The sequence below is a fragment of the Mirounga leonina genome, unplaced genomic scaffold (genome assembly GCF_011800145.1).
Source record: "Mirounga leonina isolate KUSES-001 unplaced genomic scaffold, KU_Mleo_1.0 Mir_174, whole genome shotgun sequence".
Classification (NCBI taxonomy): domain Eukaryota; kingdom Metazoa; phylum Chordata; class Mammalia; order Carnivora; family Phocidae; genus Mirounga; species Mirounga leonina.
The window spans coordinates 8909231-8929503 of NW_023270451.1; the positions used below are offsets into that span (position 1 = coordinate 8909231).

General features: G+C 36.6%; 1 protein-coding gene across 1 annotated transcript in view; it reads left to right on the plus strand.

The window, feature by feature from the left end:
- The window catches only part of GNAI1 (G protein subunit alpha i1), a 92248-nt gene that overhangs the window by 66693 nt on the left and 5282 nt on the right, over positions 1-20273 (plus strand). The window contains exons 5-8 of the mRNA XM_035020446.1: positions 6779-6936; positions 10705-10833; positions 16825-16954; positions 18218-18371. Of these exons, the coding sequence (XP_034876337.1) occupies positions 6779-6936; positions 10705-10833; positions 16825-16954; positions 18218-18371 (571 nt within the window). The remainder of the gene's footprint in view (positions 1-6778; positions 6937-10704; positions 10834-16824; positions 16955-18217; positions 18372-20273) is intronic.

The following is a 20273-nucleotide window of genomic DNA, read 5'->3' on the forward strand; positions in this document are numbered from 1 at the left end:
TATTAATAACTTAACCTTTATAAGTTTCTTTCATTATAATAATATGGAAATGGACACCTGGGTGGCTCAGTCGGTTAAGCATCTGTCTTCGGCTCAGGTCATGATCCCGGGGGTCCTGGGATCGAGTCCTGCATCGGACTCCCTGCTTAGCAGGGAGTCTGCTTCTCCCTCTACCCCTCCCCCCTGCTCGTGATCTCTCTCCCTCTCTCTCTAATAAATAAATAAAAAAATCTTTTAAAAAATAATAATATGGAAATAATAACATTTACCTGGGAGGGTTGTGAGGAATAAGGACATAATAAACATCAAGCATTTACCACATGCCTTGGTCATAATAGATGCTCAGTAAATGTTTGTTGCTACTGTTGTTGCCATTTATAATTATTATACTACTGTTATTCTTGTCAGAATCAATTTATTTTAGTTCCTATTGCCTCATAGGGTTAATTGGTATTTGGTAGGGTAAGAGCACTTATCCCCTTGTTCTTTTACCAAAGTGTGAAGGCGATTATGCATTTCTCTTCCAGGTGAACTTGAGAATCAACTTAATGCCCCACATCCCTGATGAAACAAAACAAACAAACAAAATCTGTTGATATCTTGATTGGAATTACACCTTAGTATGTAGGTTAATTTGATGAGAATTGGCTAAAAAGATGTAAAATTTTTAGAGATGGTAACTAATTTGCTGTGGAGTACTTCGTATTTGGCAGTTTCCAGATTTGCAAAGCAGATTACACATTAATTATTTAAAATCAGAGGAAACAAAGTTGTTTTCAAGGATGGCATAGAGCAATCAAATTTCATGCTGAATATCCTTTCCAACTCTCAGAATGAGTGTACTCAGTCTGTGGATGATAAACTATTGTTTGTAATAATGTGAAGTCTTGGTCACTGCATCATTTAAAACAGCACTGCTCAAAGTGTGCTTCATGGATCTGTGTCCACAAGCATGCGCACAAGATGAATTTTGCAATTACGGTAAGCACTTAGATTTGTAGCAATTGGCAGAGTCATTTATATGTTAACTTTGATAGTTTAAGAAAATGTGTTTATATTTTATGTGGCATAAATTTTATTTTTCTAATAGTAATAGTTCTGAAATAGTTTGGAAATAAAAGAAAATAAAACACAGGACTGGTCCTTTGTCACATATAATTTAAGAAGCACTTACTTGGAATAATTTAAGATATAAGGAGCAGAAAACCTTGCCTTGAATTGACTGGAATGAGCACCCTTTCTCCCCCAAGCCTCAGCATGCTCCTACATAATGGCCGCTTTTCTGTTTCTCTAATTTTGTAGTTTATTTCATTAGTCAGTTCTGTCTCTCTCTGCCTGCATTGCCAGATTGCCTTTGAGAAAAGTTGTATCAGTTTACCTTCCTATCCCGTTTACTAGAGTGCCTTTTTTTAAATTTTATTTTATTATGTTACGTTCATCACCATACATTACATCATTAGTTTTTGTGTAGTGTTCCATGATTCACTGTTTGCGTATAACACCCAGTGCTCCATGCAGTACATGCCCTCTTTAATACCCATCACCAGGCGAACCCATCCCCCCACCCCCCTCCCCTCTAGAACCCTCAGTTTGTTCCTCAGAGTCCATAGTTAGAGAGCCTTTTCTTAGCACTCTGAGTAACCAAAATTTAGAAGTCTTTGCGTTAAAAAATATTGCCTAATTTATTAGTAAATCTTATCTCAATTTGCATTTTCAATTTTTAGTAAATTGCACAGTTTTCTGTCTCTATTAACTATACTCTTCTTTCTCTGTGTCAGTGGCCTATTTTCTGCCTTATTCATTTACCTCTTGGAGTCTTAGTGTTTTGATGATCTATTTGCTTGTTTGTACATAATGTCCAATAGAAATGTTCTCTCACATTTTGCTTATTGCCTTTAATCTTATGGTTTTGGTTTTTTAAATCTTGTTGTTATTTCTTACATTATGTTTAAATTTAGATAATCAGAAATTTACTAAATATTCATTTTAAATGTTTTTTAGGAGAGTGAATTTTAACATTATTCTTTAATCACTGCAAAACTTTGTTTTATGCATGGGGTTGAGACCTACATTATTTCTTTTTTTGTCTTCAGATGGCTATCTAATTATCTATTAGAGTTTTTTTTTTAAGTAATCATATCCTTTCCTACTAATTTACCTTGCCACCTTTATCATATAATAAGTTCAGATTTGGGTTTTTTCCCCTGTTGATCTGCTTTAATACCAGAATGTCCTACATACTTAGGCTTTGAATATCTGAGAATTTTAGCTCTCCTTCCCCAGTATCCTTGTCAAAATGTTCCTGGTTTATTTCTACCTGTTATTTTTTCAGATGCATTTTTGAATTGGTTTTGTATTCTGGCTTATGTTTGAGAACTAAGAGGTTGTTACAGGATTATATTATTTTTGATTCTAAGGAATATTGATTTATGTATGTGGCAAAGTGGAATTGACCTTCATTTGCAATGTAATATGTGCCTCTCCACAGTATTTTTCTATTTCCCTCAATTCATATATTAGGTAGCACATATTTTTAAATCTCTTTTGACAACAAAGTTGTATTGTCCATCCAAAAAACACTAAAACATTTTTATTTTATTAAGTTGAAAATAAAAAATAGACATAAGATTCATAAATATATGTATAAAAGTTATATTTGTCCAACATTTATTGTAATCTCCTTTCTTGATATAGAGAAGCTCATGCTCACTGCAATTTAGTGAAATTTTGCTCTCTGCAATTTAGTTAAAATTAACTTAGATTATTTTATTTTTAGGCTCCCCCCCACCCTGTTAAGCAGTGCTTTGGGGAAAAAAAATGACTTCCTGTTTCTTTGCCTCAGTCATTTTAAGTTTGATTACATTTGTGTTTCGAGAGGGAAAAATGTTTTACATTTGTGTATTTCTTAAAGCCGTTTTTTTTTTTTTTTTAAGATCTTTATTTTTTGAGAGCATGAGTGAGAGTAGGGGGAGGGGCAAGGGGAGAGGGAGCTCTCAGACTCCCCACTGAGCGTGGAGACCCATGCAGGGCTTGATCTCACCACCCTGAGATCATGACCTGAGCTGAAACCAAGAGTCGGCCCCTTAACCGATTGAGCCACCCAGGTGCCCCCAAAGCAGTTCTTGAAATGTCTGGGATTAGCACCATGAGCCATGGAGTGGTGTGGTGACTCCATTATTCTCAGGATTTCCTTAAAGATATACTAACTTTGATAAAAGTGGTATAGTTGTCTTAAATTTTGGGGGTGATTATATCCTATAGAAATGTGGTAGAGTAAATATATGAGTGGTTCTCATATGCGGTATTCACTATTGTTGACTAATGTTATTAATGAAAAAATTCCGCTAAGTCACTGGAACAAAAGATTCCTATATATGTATCAATCATGACCTCAGTATATCATCCTTGTGGCCAAAAATTTAGAGTTGCACTATTTTTAAGACTCCTGTATCATATTATTTAGTCTCTGTTTTAGAGCACTTCCTGATGTTTTCTGTTTAAGCCCCTAATCTCATTCATGAATTCTATCTTCTGTATTACCATAAATAATCATCTAATCTTTGCCTAAAAATTTCAGTCTCTCACTCCCCCTCACCCCCTCCCCGATTTTCTTTGGATGGCTTTGACTGTTAAAAAGTGTTCTTACAAAATTGAAATCTGCTGTCTTTTGCCTTAAGAATTCATAAAGGCTTTATGCCTAATAATGAAGCCTACTCTTTCCTTTAATGGTCCTTAATATGTCAGAAGACAGCTGTCAGGGTCTCTCCGTCTTCCCTTCCCCAGCCCAGGAGGACTCTTCCTAATTCTCATGAAGTGGCTTCGAATAAGATGTGCTGTCACTACATACAGCATGCCAAGTGGTCCCTGACCATCAGTGGGAAAAGAGGCCCTGTGACGTGTCTCTTGACACACAAGCATTTCATAACTCCTTTCTGAGTTCCCAGAGCACACAGTTATGTGACCTGGAGCTTACATTCTCTCCACCATCTGATTTTCTTTTCATTCTTAGTAGCTTGTAAACATACTAACGTGGCTACATCCAGGGATTTTTCCTTGCCACTCAGAAATTGCCTGGCAAACAGCATTTCTCTCAATAACACAAAAGACTGCCTATCTACCCATGCCACTTTACTAACCTGTGTCCCTTCTGATTAAACTTCAGTCTTTTCTCTAGTAATCCCAATTTTTTTTTTTCCTACCCTATGTCACGCTGTTTTGGTACACTCATGTTCAGCTTTCTAAATGTTCTTTTTTTTTTTTTTTAAGATTTTATTTATTTAATGGAACAGAGAAAGATAGCGAGAGAGGGAACACAAGCGGGGGGAGCGGGAGAGGGAGAAGCAGGCCTCCCATGGAGCAGGGAGCCCGATGCGGGGCTCGATCCCAGGACCCTGGGATCATGACCTGAGCTGAAGGTAGTCGCTTAACCAACTGAGCCACCCAGGTGCCCCTAAATGTTCTTAAGTAACATTATTTTACATAAATTTTGAAAAGACCTCATTCCATGGCTCGGTGGGATCATTGCTATCATTCTGCAATTTTAACATTTGTCTTGGGCAATGGCTGCTTGCTAATTGCTTGCTGGTATGTGTGATTGGGTGACCAGTTCGCTGTGAAATTTTAAATGAGCTGCCTAACTTTTCTGTGCCCCAGGGTCTTTTTATACAAAACACAAATTTAGGTAGAATAATTACTAAGGTACTTTGCTGCTTAAATTTATTACCTTAAAGCTCATCTGCAGACATCTGAATGTCCTGCTAATGACATGGAAGTGAATATTCTAATTAGCTTTTCAAGGAAAAGAGACTATTTTACATTTTGTGAAGAAGATAAATTTTTGCAGAAAAATGTTCTACCACTGAGCTATACCCCCCTAGAAGATAAATTTTTGAATGCAACAGAGAGAGTATAGTTTATAAATATACTTCCAAAGTTTCTCATGTCTTTTCTTCAGGCTGCTTCCTAGAAAGATTGAAGAGAGTGTGCTCTTATGACCCATACTAAAGGGCATTAGTGTTTTCTATCAAGAAATTGTATTGAAATTTAATAAATATATCATAAGGAAGGCTCATGAAAACTAAGTGAAAGGTACTTTTCTGAAGTGGACAGAGAAAATTATGTTTGATGTTTAATTAATAAAAATGACCAAATTTAGAAATTTCTCATATAAGGTAATTATTTGAAAAAGCAAATTTTTACTGTAATTAGGTAAGTGGTGCTAAGGATGACTTGAAACTATGTTATTTATTTTTTTTATTGAGGCTGTTGTACATGTGTTACTTGCTTGCATGTATTTATCTTGTGATTTACTAAAAAGGGAAACATGCTTGAATAATATGTTCCCATGCTGAGTTACTTAATTATTTTTCAGTATGGGTTCTATCTGGGAAAAAAAAAAGTTTCACAAATTGGCAGCAGAATGAATTTATACTGTCAGCTAGTACTCTTTACTCTCCTCTGTCACCACATGCTTCTCTACTGTGTACCTTATCATTATATGTGCCATCACTTTATAAACATTTACTACAATACTTCAGGAAAATGCCCCTTGAGAAAAATTAGGGATTGTCCACCCAGTTAACATAAAGCTACAAGTCTCAGGGTACAGAAAATCTCTGTGAAGTTAGCAACTTCACATCTCCCCTATTTTTGGATTAACTATGTTTTTACCTGAAAATTTAGTTGTATAATCCAGCACTGTAGCTACTCCCCACATACAGTTATTGAGTATTGAAAATGTGTCTAACCTGAACTGAGATGTGCTATCTGTATAAAATAAACGCCAGGTTTTGAAGACTAAATATGAATAAAAATAACTATCTCAATAATTTTATCTTGGTTACATGTTGAAATATTTTATGTATAGGTTAAAATATCTTGTTACATTAATTTTACCTTTTTTAAAAATATATGGTTATTAGAAAATTTAGAATTGTATCAGTGTCTCATGTTATATTTCCTTTGGACAGCCCTAACCTAATGTGGTTGATTACCTCTGGATTAGAATGACTATTTGTAGTCTCAGAACTTAAGGATAGTTTAATTAACTGTATATGAAGCATTCTTTCATTTAAAATATTTTTCATGCTGTCTTCAATATGCATTGTGAGTATTTTTCCTTCATAGCTGTGTTTTGTTTCCTATGCCTGCATTAACAAACACCTGCCCCCACCTCCTGGCCTGTTGATTTTAATGTATACACACTTCAAGGTCTCCTGAAAATTTCAGATCATTCTGTGAAACTGTTTTTTATTTCCACGTTGATTTCTCCCTTTTCTGAATTTCTTTTTTTCTATAGAGAATATCAGAAAGCCAACATTTAATGAGATTCTATCTTAAAATAATCTCTAATGGTGTTAGTGTGCCTCTCAGAAACATTTTGGGTAGGAGGGGTAAGGCACACACTCTTTTTCTGTTTCCAAAACTGATCATTATCAGTGCACAACAAACTGTCAGTGATAGTGAATAGTTGGTTAATGTGTCCCCGCATGAACTGTAGGTGTAAGTCATTCTTCCAGTTTCCTAGTGCCTTGACAGCTATTACTAATATTACAAAACATAGACTCATGATGTAAGATTATGCTCTTTGGATCAAGCCAGTTTTTGTAAGTGGTGCTTTAGAGAAATAAAAGTCATGACCCCAATGAAAAACAAAGGAAATTCACCACTGCACTTTTGGTAATCCATAATGCCTCCCTTTGTACTTTTCATCTGTAATGTCTCCCTTTTTACTTACAACAAAACAACAACAACAAAAAAACGGTCTTTGAATGTTCAGGATGATGCCCGCCAACTCTTTGTGCTTGCTGGAGCTGCTGAAGAAGGTTTTATGACTGCGGAACTTGCTGGAGTTATAAAGAGATTGTGGAAAGATAGTGGTGTGCAAGCCTGTTTCAACAGATCCCGAGAGTACCAGCTTAATGATTCTGCAGCATAGTAAGTAATCATAACTTCAGAACTAAACTATCATGAATAATTACATGCAAGTCAAATATACCTCCAAGGCAGTGTTATTGCAGAATTGGCTGACACATTCTTGTAAAACTCAGGATATTCAGGTGACAGTATTTGAAAACTTTTCTGTTTCTTGTGAATTTGTAGATAACATTACTGCTATTTCCTTTGTGTCCAGAAGTGTCTCAAGAGACTCATGCTTATGTAACTGAAGCATGCAGAATGGACTGTTGGCAGCTATTTCCAAGAAATTGGAACTTTGCAAAGTTCACTCTGAATTTGGGTGTATCTCTAGTTTGCCTGGGACTAGCCCAAGGGGAGGGTAACTGATGTGATTCTTTTCATTATGCTAATTAAGGGCCTGAGAAGAGTTACTTGTCCAGTGACAGGCGCCTTGCATGAGCTGTACCCCTTTTGAAGGGGTGTGTGGTGATCCCAAGATGTTTTCTCACTGAGTAAAATAGCTCTAAGCTTGAATATTGTCAATTTTATGTGCCCTGTTGCATCAGACCTTGTTTACAGATAGCTAAGTACAGTATTTTGTAAGAAAAATCTGCCCTGATTTTCTAGGTGGTGGCCACAGAAAGCTCATAAATCAAGTTGTGATAAAACCTGGTCAGGGAGCTTTCTGCTTAGTGATCTAGCTACAGTTAAAAAAAAATCAAGTATTTGTTTCCATAATTTGGCACACATACTCAAAAGTGTCAGATAGAAGTGGCAATAATTGGTCTTAAAATATGTGCTCTGCACGCATTTTACTTTCCACGTTATTCATTTTCTTGACCGAGCTATTGGCGTTCAGGGACACAAGTGAGGGTAAGATAGAATTATTAATAAGATCTAGGTAAATACACACACTTCACCACAGTGAACAATAGACAGATGGGGGATGGCTCTTCCTGATTATCACGCAGCATGTCGTGGGTTACACAGCAGAGTACCCAGTACGTGTCATGTGAGTGATTTCATGTGCGGGAGGAAGTAATACACCTTACTGTGTAACCCATACCAATTTTTATTTTGCTCTGTTTATTTCCTAATCTGTATTTTTAATGCTTTACAACTATATAAGCCATATATATTATTTCATTTGTATTTTATATATGTGTATGTAACATGTTACTGAGCTTATAGCTCCCCTCTCCAACTGGTATCATCCTTTCTTAGGATATTTCTTCTTGACTCACAGATTATGTCTTTAACCTCCCTGTTTTATATACTTATAATACAAAATATTTCAGAGCGCTCACAGATGTACATTTTGAGGTGATTTGGTTTATATTTACGTTGAAATGATTGTTTTCTGTCTGTGCCACTACACTGTACATTCAGTCAGGCCTGTTTTCGCCCTGTGTTCTTTCTCCATTGCCTGACACACAGTTGTCATTCGCTATGCCCTCACTTGATAATGAGTGAATGAATAAACCATACTTTACAGAGGCTAGGAGAGAAATTAGAAGGAAATTATTTACAGCAAGAACGCAACTCTTAGACCATATTACGTGCTTTGGCACCACCAGCACCTGCAGAAAGATCTAAGTGGGAATCACTGTTATGTTGAGAAGACTGCTCTGAGCTGAGCCCAGCAAGGGGAGCTTTTTCAGTAAATAAGGGGTGCTGCTCAGGAATAATTGACTGAAGTCAGTCTTCCCTTATGGTGGGACCTTCTGGACCACTGCAGTCTAATGACCAAGGCTTGTTTCCTGTGCTCACGTGTTTGGGTATGCACCGAGAAGAGTCAGTCATTTGGGCTCCCCAATATTTCATTACTAGTAGTTCTGACCTTAAGATGGCAATAGTGGAGCCATTTGTCAAGAATGAAGGAAGTCCTAGAAATCTGTTTCTCCATAGTGGTCACGTCACAGTGCATCTTGATTTCTGAGTTTTTTGACTGGAGATGGGGGGATGCTGCCAAGTTGCCCGTTAGGACTATCTAACCACCTATTTACTTTAAATTTGTGATCATTTAAAACAATTGGAGTTTTTCACAATGCCTGTTTTTCTTATTTGTTTTGTTGAAATATAAATGCATTAATTTTAGAGACTATTAGAACTGTAGCAGCTTTAAGCAAAGAAATGCATCTGAGTAATCAAAGCACATTTTAAATATTTTTCTTTTGAAGATTTTATTTATTTGACAGAGACAGCGCGCGAGAGAGAACACAAGCAGGGGGAGTGGGAGAGGGAGAAGCAGGCTTCCCGCCGAGCAGGGAGCCCGATGCGGGACTCGATCCCAGGACCCTGGGATCATGACCTGAGCCGGAGGCAGACGCTTAACAACTGAGCCACCCAGGCGCCCTCAAAGCACATTTTAAATAAGAGTAACACACTACTTCAGAGGAACAGTTAGTAAAATCTTGCCATGACCTGTTTATTTATTAAATCAGATTTTCTTACAATAATGTATAACATTATATATGTGGAATTAAAACACCGATTAAAGTACTGGGGGATTATCACCAGTGCAATAATAAGATAATATTTTTAAGTTCAATAAATACAATACGGATAACTCAAGCTATCCTCTATGTATTCTAGTATCAGTATCACATACATATACTTAACTATCTAAAAACACTTTTGATTCCTAATTCAGTGTTTGGATAGCTTTTCAGCTCCATCTCCACAAATCAAATATTTACTGAGCTCCTTTTGTTTGCAAGACCTGTTCTAAAGGGCTAAGGAAGAGTTTCAGAGGATAATAGCAAAGTTGTAGTAGTTGGTGCCTCTCTGTAATAAACATAGATGTATATCTTCTAAATTATCTTTGACCACTCCCCTCTAGTATCAGAAAACACTGTAGGGATGCTCCCCACGCTCAGCTGACCTTAGGATCAATTCCAGACTGCTCACTTGAATGTATGCACCACCTCCTGGGGGCCTTGCTTTCTGAGAAACAAGGTGTGACTCTTCCTGCCTCCATACTGTTTGACTACTTCCCCTGATGTGGAGGGCACTGTTTTTTCTGTCCCATCGTTCAGGTTTCTATTTATACTCCTCACCATCCATGAATGCTTCTTTAACCACTCAAGTTCACATTCATCTCTCCATACCTGGACTTTCTGTAACATCATTTACTATATAAAATGACACCACTACATTTTAATAGCACAGCATATTTGGCATCATTGGCAGGGAGTATTGAATGGGTGGGTAACTAAAATCAGTGAGAAGTAAAACGTGAATATTGATTTAGGGAGCTAGGAAGAGGCCGTAAAAGAGCATGTGTAGTGTTTCCCTGTGTGTGACTTGAATCTGATTAAAAAGGAACAGCATTGAATTCGGCCTTTGGCTAGAGGTTTACTCATTGCTTTCTCAAAAACTTAAGACTTTCTAAATCCTCAGCAAGAGTAATGTCTGGAAAATAAACACAGTGCTACCTTAAAAAAGTATGATAAAGAATTTCAAGAAACAAACTCCTAGTGTACAGCTGCTTGTGTGTGGTTTTTAAGAAGTTATTCTGTTTCCAACAAGGGGAATTACTAATTTGTGTCCTGAGGAAGCAAAGTACACAATGCCTAGAAAATGTTAAAAGAGCTTTGTGGCTGGAGAAGTATAAACATTTTCATTTCAGTGGAAATTGTATAACATACAAACTTAAATTGGTTGTATTATTACATCATTACAGAGAAATGTAAAAATTTCCAATAATTTGGAATATTGCATGCATCAGAATGTTTTGATCCTTGATGTAGATGATCGTTAATGGCTATATTAACTATTAGCATATTGTTTTGTTTATTTCCTCAGCTATTTGAATGACTTGGACAGAATAGCACAACCAAATTATATCCCAACTCAACAGGATGTTCTCAGAACCAGAGTGAAAACGACAGGAATTGTTGAAACCCATTTTACTTTCAAAGATCTTCATTTTAAGTGAGTAGCTTCAAAGCATATCACTTAACAAATTTAGGTATAAAACACCTTTTTAGTAAAGAAAGGTAGAATTAATAAAAGTTTTTAAAAACTGAGCTAGAAATTACAAAACACTTTTCTTAGGTGATTGGACAAAGAATATTTTGAAAGAGGACAAGAAACATTCTTAGGAATATTTATATATTTATTAAGAAAAAATGGCCATGCAAATCTCTTGTCTATATTTTTTAAAGTGATTTAAATAAAAATAGTTTTTGGCTTTTATTTCTAAATGGAAAATATTGCTCTGATATTGTATATTTGGAGAAAGTGTTGCTATATATTTTTAGGTAAAAAAAGAATTTTACTGATTATGCTTATTTTATGGAAATATTAAAAATGAAGGGTACCTTTTTAAAAATTTTCCTGAAAATTTTTATTCAGGCAAACATGTTTGCACTTTTTCATGATGAAAAATGTCATTTAATTTAGAGTGTGTACTAAATATTAAATTACTGAGGTTTGAGCAGAGAAGCACTGAATTGTATATAGGCTTTAGAAATGCAAGGGATCTTGGAGCTCGTTTTGTCCAATACACTCATTTTGTAATGCACTAGACTCAGGGAAGTTCAGTGAAACATTAATTTACAGACCTATGTTCCTCTTTTTTTTTAAAGTATGAGAAAAACTTTTGGACTTTGCTTCAATTTAATGCTCTGAAACAGTAATAATAAAGCAGAATTTCTGAAAGCATCTAAAGATTCCTAGTCAAAGATTAAAAATATTCATAAAGAAGCTAACTGTTACAAGTTGTGGGAAGTACAGTTACATACATGCAACTGTATTTATGATTCCTTCCATAAGTATTTTATTTTTTTAGAGAGAGCACACGCAAGTGAGCATGGGTGCATGTGACGGGGTGGGAGAGGGAGAGAGAAAATCGTTATAGGGCTTGATCTCACGACCCTGAAATCATAACCTGAGCTGAAATCAAGAGTCGGAAGCTTAACTGACTGAGCTACCCAGGCGCCCCCCTTCCATAAGTATTTTAAATACATTTGTTACTATCATTTTGTCCCACATTCAGTGGTTCATGTAACTGAATTTTCCAGAAAACTGCAATTGAATTTTAATTTTCCATGGCAGCTTCCCTCCAAAAACGCCCCCAAACATGGCCCTGCTTTTTTAAAACAGAATTATAGATCATAATTACTTTATCTGACCATGTAACTTTGTACTTTAATACATGGTCGTGTTTTTCATCTGCTTTTAATTCTTTTCTGTTTTCACCAGTTTTTAATCTGTCAGGGGACGTTTTTGGCTTCTGGCAATAGCTCTTAACCAAAATCATTTACTTTCTTTTAATCTGTTTATTATTTTTAGGGTATTAAATGACCAAAGTTGGGAATAGTAAAATATTAATATTTAAATAGTCTGGTATGTCTGATCTGGGAACTATTGTCCTATTTATCTAAGGAAACTCACTCTCAAAATGAGGGTTCCAAGTTTTTTTTTTTTTTTAACTTAGATTCTGATTTTTTTTGTTTGTTTGCTTTTTTACTATTTTAAATGCCTTATTTTTAAAAAGCAAACTTAAATTGTTCAAATAATGGCTTTGTTCTAACAAATGTAGTCTGAGGAGAAAATGCATGGAGTTGAGGGTTAACAAGTGCAAATTCTTGAGTTAGGTTACCCTAGTAGGTAAAGGGGCCATTTGGTTAAAGTTCTTAGCAGAGAGCACTACAATCTTGCCCATTGTCAGAAGTGTAAACATAAATGAGGTTATTGCCTCTAAGGGAAATGAAGAGGGCAGAGCTCTGTCAGCAGGGGGCGGTGGGGGGGGGAGTGTACATTCAGTCATTCAGCACTTTAAGCAATCTGTACAAAATTCACTTTCAGTCTTGGTTAGATTTACCTTAAACATTCACTTTCCAGAGCATACTCTTCACTTCTAGCCTCGGTTTCTCAGAATGGTCATTTCATCATCACACAAGTGCTGGGATTCAGTAAAGCTGGCTCTCAGCATGATGTTCCCAGGAAGTCCATTTATCTTTAGTCTCCTTGGGTGAGGTAGAATTTCACAGGATGTGTTTAGTTACTGTTTTCACTTGCTGCCTTAAACATAGGTTTGTCAGGAACTTGAGATAAACTTTATCTTATTTTGGATTTGAGTTCTGTTAAATTACTATCATTGCTAGCATATGGTTCTGACTTTGCTTTTTATATGTTAAATGAGCCTCAGAAGAATGAGGGCAGAAATATACTTAGAATAATTCTACTGGGAACTCTCGAGTGTGTTTATAATTTTGCATGTTTTGTATTGTAATTCATTGTTTCATTTTAACAGCTGATATAAAATTTCAGTTTCGCTTAGTTTTGGTATAATTGGAATTAAATTCGAAATGAGGCAATAAAGCATTATAATTTAAGAATGTATATTATCACTTCTGTGACTAGGCATTTGTGGAAAGTGTCTACGTGGATTATTTTGCTTTAAGGAATCGACAATTCTACTCTAATATTTTTGCCAAATATAGAATTAAAGCATCCCTTCTATTATAAATTATAAGACAAATGTGTCTTCCTTTTCTATAGTACTATAAATATGAAATGGGTTTTGGAGTATATTTATAAGGTTGATAGGCCTATATGGTCAGCTAGCTTTGTACCAGTCTTGGTCCCGGAAGTGTTAGATGACAGCCTGAGAATGTCAGAACATCTCAGAATCTTCAGTACTTTCCCCTCTCCCCCTAAAAAAAGAAATCTAAGAAAACTCAAATTCATTCCCCTATTTGATGCTAGAAAAAAGTCTCATCTGTTCATATGAAAGAGAACGTATTATAATTTTGTTCTTTTTGGTTAATTTAAAAAAAATAGTTCAGGATTTGAAGATAATTCTAATGTATGTGTGAAAAAGCAATAATGCCTTATTCACAGTCATTTGTAACATCAGATTTTAGTCATTTTTTCTCCTTGGCTAATGAATTAGACCAGTGATGCTAAAGTATGGTCCCCAGATCAGCAGCATCACCTTTATCCACCTGGTGATTCTGATTTATACTAACATTTGAGAAGTACTGGTTTAGATGAAAGGTTCTTTGCTTATGACAAATATATGAATGACCTTCATTTCTAAATTAGAGATTTCTTCTGTAAATTACTTGATTATCAAGTTAAAGCTCTCTTATATGCAACGTTCCTACAGCATAACTAGAAGACCTAGATCTTGAACTTAGGAAAGCTCGTCTATTATTCCTTGAAGGTGTTTTAAAATACTCTGTAGACAGTTCATTCATTCAATGAATATTTATGAAGTACGACAAAGTCTTTGTCTCTACATTGTTGGGAAGGAGGGAGGAGTGATGAAATAACTATAATTATGAGGAGGTAATAATCACTATAGTGAAAAATAAAGCAAGGTAGGGGGGATATATTCATTTCCTAGGGCTGCTATAACAAATTTCCACAAGCTAGGTGACATAAAACAACAGAAATTTGGAGACTAGAAATTTGAAATCAACAGGTCAACAGGACTGTGCTCCTTCTGAAGGCTCTAGGGAAGAATCCTCTCTTGCTTCTTTCTGCTTCTGGTAGTGGTTGGAAATCCTCGGTGTTCCTTGGCCTTTGTCACTTGGCCTTCTTCCCTGGTTCCTCTTGGCCTAATGGCTCCTTCCTCAGTTTCTCCTTCCTTCCTCTTCTATTTTACTATAGCAACAAGGAGAAACAAAACCATACCCTGCACACTTTGCTTGGAAATTTCCTCAACTAATTTCAAGTTCATCTCTTAACACCCAGTCTTAGAGCATAGTCTAGCAAAGATTTTGTGACTTTACAACAGGAATTGCCTTTTCTCCAGTGTCCAGGAACATGTTTTCTCAGTTCCTTCTGAGAACTCATCAAAAACATCTTTAACATTCATGTATCTCCCAACATCGTGTTCATGATGATACATACATCCTCTAAGATAGGAGAGGATCCCACCATCCTTTTCACTCCTAAGTATCTCCAAAATTATTACCTTCTATTATCTGTATTTCTTTAAAAAAATTTTTTTTTGAAGATTTTATTTATTTGACAGAGATGGAACACAAGCAGGGGGAGTGGGAGAGGGAGAAGGAGGCTTCCTGCTGAGCAGGGAGCCCGACACGGGGCTCGATCCCAGGAGCCTGAGATTATGACCCGAGCCAAAGGCAGACGCTCAACACCTGAGCCACCCAGGCGCCCCTATGTCTGTATTTCTAATCAACCATCTTTTCAAAGCAATCTGGGCTATTTCTGTTGAGTAACTCAAGATTCTTCCAGCCTCCACCTCTTACCCAATTCTACAGCTGCTTCACCTTTTTAGGTATTTGTGACAGTAGCACCCCACTGGGGGTGCTAAAATTTCTATCAGTCACACTTATCCATTCCAAGGACTTGACTTCTATGACCCTGGGGGCTGGTGAGTGCAGGCTTGTAGGGCAGGACAGCAGGCTCGGACAGGAACTGATGCTGCATTCTTGAGGTAGAATTCTTTTCCCTCTGGGAGACCTGTTCTGTTCTTAAGGCCTTCCAGCTGATTGGATGGGTGAAGTCTGCCCACATCAGGGATAAGCTTCTTCACTGAAAGACGACTGATGAGAGATGCTAACTACAGCAGTAAAATACCTTCACAGCAGCACCTGCGTTAGTGTTTGACTAAATAACTGCTTAGCCAAATTGGCACATAAAACTCACCATCACAGAAGGAAATTGTGGGTTGGAATGGGTTTGGTTGTTACTTTATATTGAGTGGTTGGGATATATGTGCCATTTGGTCAGAGAAGTTATCTAAAGTTTATAAAGTCTTTTTGGTAAGCTTATTTTCCAGTTGTGTTCCTTGGCAGTTTAACAGATCAGTAATCATTTTAAGTTTTTATTTTGTTCTTATTTGATCTTTATCACAAGCTCCTTTTGTGTCCTACCCATTTTAACTTATTGTGTGGTAGAATCCTTTTGTGATATAGCATACTTAACAATTCATTAACTAACCCAATGGAATGAAGGGCACTTAAATGATAAAAGTAACAATATTAGTTGATGAACTCAGATTTGTTTTATAGGCCAGTAGTACTCTGCAGGGAAATTCTTTTTGCCTGAGAATTAAATAGGGACTATTTTAATTAGTGTGCCATCGAGATAAATGGAGCCTTTTAGATTGTACCAGTTTGCATCGTGTTTCCATTATATAAGTGGTTATTTCTAGGTTGCATAACAATCTATGTGGATTTCAACTTTTGCTTAATAAACTCTTATAAGGAAAAGATGAAAAGGTCATTGTCTTTATACTGTTTGTGTTACTACCCTGCACTAAGCTACAATGGTCTACTATGGTATATGGTAGAACGTTTTTTTTTTTTCCACTCTAAATTTTAAGACTATTCAGTAGTCTTAACCCTTTGATCTCCTATTTCATCTCTTTCTTTTGTTTCTATACCGTGGTTTTACTTTTTAATTTACACAACCTATGTTCCCCATGTAAATACCACTTCTTGCTCAGCTTTTTCTTACCTGGAATAAGGTTTCTTCTCTATGTCAGAGTCCTACTTGTTGCCTCTGAGGGACAGGAAACGTTTTGTAGTGGGAAGAGGGGACCATGTCCTCTGGCTCTAATGTTCTGTGACTTTGGCAAATTGAATATACTCTATTATCTCCGCATTGCCTGGCTGCTTCCTGTGACTTCTCAGTGTTTACTCAGAGTGCAGTCCACTCATTTGTATCTGCTTTAATGTTCTGATCTAACTGTTCTCATATGTTAATGAATGTGTTGTTTTTTTGAGGGTATTTTGGGCTTTGTTTTCAATCAAAAATTTTTAAAAACCAAACTTATTTCCCCTTTGTGAAAACCAATTTGTGACATCATTTTCCTCCTATAATGTTCTCCTTTCTTCCCATCCCACATCCCCCTGCAATTTGGAGCTTTTTTGATGATAGTATAGAACCCTCAGAGCTTTTGAACATTTAATGTGATGTCAAACACTATTTCTCTTACAGAATGTTTGATGTGGGAGGACAGAGATCTGAGCGGAAGAAATGGATTCATTGCTTCGAAGGAGTGACCGCCATCATCTTCTGTGTGGCGCTGAGTGACTATGACCTGGTTCTAGCTGAAGATGAAGAGATGGCAAGTAGAACCACTGTTTGAAATATAAAGGGCTGGAGATGTTGCCAAGAATTTTTAATTCTTGAGTAATTCTTGCTAATGCGTGAATTATTTAAAAGTTCAGGCTCTTTCTTTTTCTCTAGCTCTTCTGTTTATATAATAAAAGGGAAGTTACGCTCACTCAAGAGGCAGGGATGGACCCCCCAAAATAAGAAAAGACTGAGAGTTAATCTCACTTCAACCCTATATGCTTAACTATGCATTTCCGGTATCTGGTTATCTACATAGTGACTGAAAGTAAAGTTAGTTTCCATAATAGTCTAATGCTTATTTTTCTTAATGTTACTTCTGTCAGCTCTGTAATCTTTGATCCAGGTTATATTTTGCTATTGACATGTAATTTTCAGATGTGTTCCAATGTACCATGAATATTTTTAAATAGAAATCTAAAATTCTGTCATTTTAAATTAACATTAGTACAGGTTAGGGAAAAAAAAGTTTAAAAAAGAAATACAGAAGTGACATTTCAAAGATTTATTTGAGAGAGAGAGAGAGAGCATGAGAGCGGGGTGAGGGGCAGAGAGAGAAGCAGGCTCCCTTCTGAGCGGGATGTCCAATGCGGGGCTCAATCCCAGGACTCGAGGACCATGACCCGAACCGAAGGCAGACAGACACCCAACCGACTGAACCACCCCGGCGCCCCAAAATGGCACTTCTGTATTTTTAAAATCAGGCACATACAATTACAGTGCAGTAGGTACACTATACCATCACACATCCATTTTTGTCATTTTGGCTCTATAAAATGTATCCATGTCCTCTTAGAAACCACAGACACTAGAAGGGCAGGAAACAGGATTGGAGGTTTCCTTCCCTAATTCACCATTATCTTTAGAGTGTTGAGCTAATTGTGTTTCAGCTTATTCAGTTTAATTTATTCATCTTTAAAAACCTCTCAATGTCTTTTAATGGAAACTTCGATTCCCTGTATAACAGTGAGGTCTCCAGATGTTTGCACTTGGCATCTCTAGATTGCAGGGTGTCCCCGGGCAGAGTGACACATAGTGGACACTCTGAGCACTGGTTGAATGCAAAAAGTGATGAGTGGTGTATACATTCATCTCACCTGTAATCAAGCATACTTGTCCCTGAATGGCAGAAATGTGTTTTTGTGGTATGCTGGTTTTTAGCTGACTAAGCTCTATTTTATTATAATGTTTTTAAAAGTAATGCTTCTCAAAATCCTTGCCCTTGTGACAAATTGATTGTATTCTTTTGTTACAGAATCGAATGCATGAAAGCATGAAGTTGTTCGACAGCATATGTAACAACAAATGGTTTACAGATACATCTATTATACTTTTTCTAAACAAGAAGGATCTCTTCGAAGAAAAAATCAAAAAGAGCCCTCTCACTATATGCTATCCAGAATATGCAGGTATTCTGCTCTCTGTGGATAACTTATCAAGTCATGTATTTCTAGGGAAAGTCACCCTAATGCAAAATTTCAATTATAGATTTGAATCTTTGCCTTAATAATTCTTACCTTTAAGGGAAATTATTAAACTGCATTCAAGGACAAGTAGTTCCTTGAGGTGTAGCTAAGATGATTGAAAATAGCATAGTCATATGGGAAAGCTGTTAGACAATTTTCTATGTTGACTCATTTAAAATACTGATTTGTTCGTCCATTGACCAGATCTCGTGTCAGGTATGTGTGATGCACAGTAAGATAGGTGTGTGCACACAGTCTAACCTCAAAGACAGATGTACTCATAAAAAAGGCAGTGCAACATGTTACTACAAAGGAACACAAACGGTAATTGTAGGGGATAAATGAAGAAGGAATCCATGAGTTAACTTTTCGGGGGAGTCAGGCAAAGGTTCACAATAAATCCCAGCCCTGGTAATGAGACTGTTAATGGTCCTGTAATCTCCCTGCTGTGGGAGATGGTTCGCACTTTGAAAAGGAGAACCTGAGGTAGAGCCGTGGCTTTCCGTTAATTTACCTGGGTCTCAGTAGCCCATTCGTGAAATCAGAAGTTGAGTTAAAACTTGGTTTTCGTTGAGTTCCCTGCAATCTCCTGGGCTGCTGTTGAAAAGTGGGTGCCAGGAACGGAGACGCTTCTCTCTGCCGCCCAGACACGCACACAACATCTCTCTTATTAAAGCAGAGGGACTTCGTTTTCAATCTGGTTTATATATTGAGTTTCTGAATAAGAAACTATTCCCCCTCTTCTACTTAAATATCCATGTGTTGGCATTTCACCACATTCCATCTGCAACCTGTGATCTTTCAGTGCACTCTCCTTTCATAGTCTTGTTTATTCTCAACATTTAAATTCCATGGTCGATTCTCATTTCTCTCTAGAGCCTCAAGCTTACGTTTCCAGCTGCTTGTTGAACATGTATGTGTTTTTTAGCATCTGAAACTCAAACTGAACCCATGTGTTTTGTTTTCTCAAATCTATTACCACCCCCCTCACAGGTCTCCATTTGTAAACCAGGTTATATCACCTGTACCTGCCTTTATACATGATGGTTCTAGCGCGTGAAGAAAAGGTAGCACCCTCCCACCACATCCTTGCCAATCTTAATTAAAATCAGATTGAGAAATGTGCTCATGAGTTTATTCATGTATCTTGTAGTTAGACTGCTAAGTGCCAAGAGCTAACTACCCATAATATATACAGCAAGTTGAGCTATGCACTCAGTGCAAGCTGTTTTCCCAAAACATTTTTAATTGATAGGTTGCATTAACTTCTTTCATTAAGACACAGTTTATTGCTTTAGGATTTCAGAATACCAACCTTATTGTGATTTGATAAACTAAATTTTGATTTGTAAAGCATATGGTGGTCTGCTAGCAACGTGAAAGAGTTAAATTAAAATGTAAACTTATTTTGACAAGCTAGAAAAAGTAGAAAAATTCCTAGAAATATACAACCTTCCAAGACTGAGTCATGAAGAAATAGAAAATCTGAACAGACCAATTACTTCGTAATCATAACCTCCCATAAGTAAGTCCATGACCAAATGGCTTTACTGATGAATCCTACCAACATTTACTGAAGAATTAATACCAGTCCTTCTAAAACTCTTGCAAAAACAATGGAAGAGGAGGGAATACTTCCAGACTCATTTTATGAGGACAGCATTACCCTGATGACATAAAAAACTTCTAGGCCAATATCCCTGATGAACTTTATAAATGCAGAAATCCTCAACAAAATATTAGTGAACAGCATTCAGCATCTATTAAAAGGATCATACACCATGATGTAGTGGGATTTATTCCAGGGACACAAGAGTAGTTTAACATTTCAAATCAACATGATAT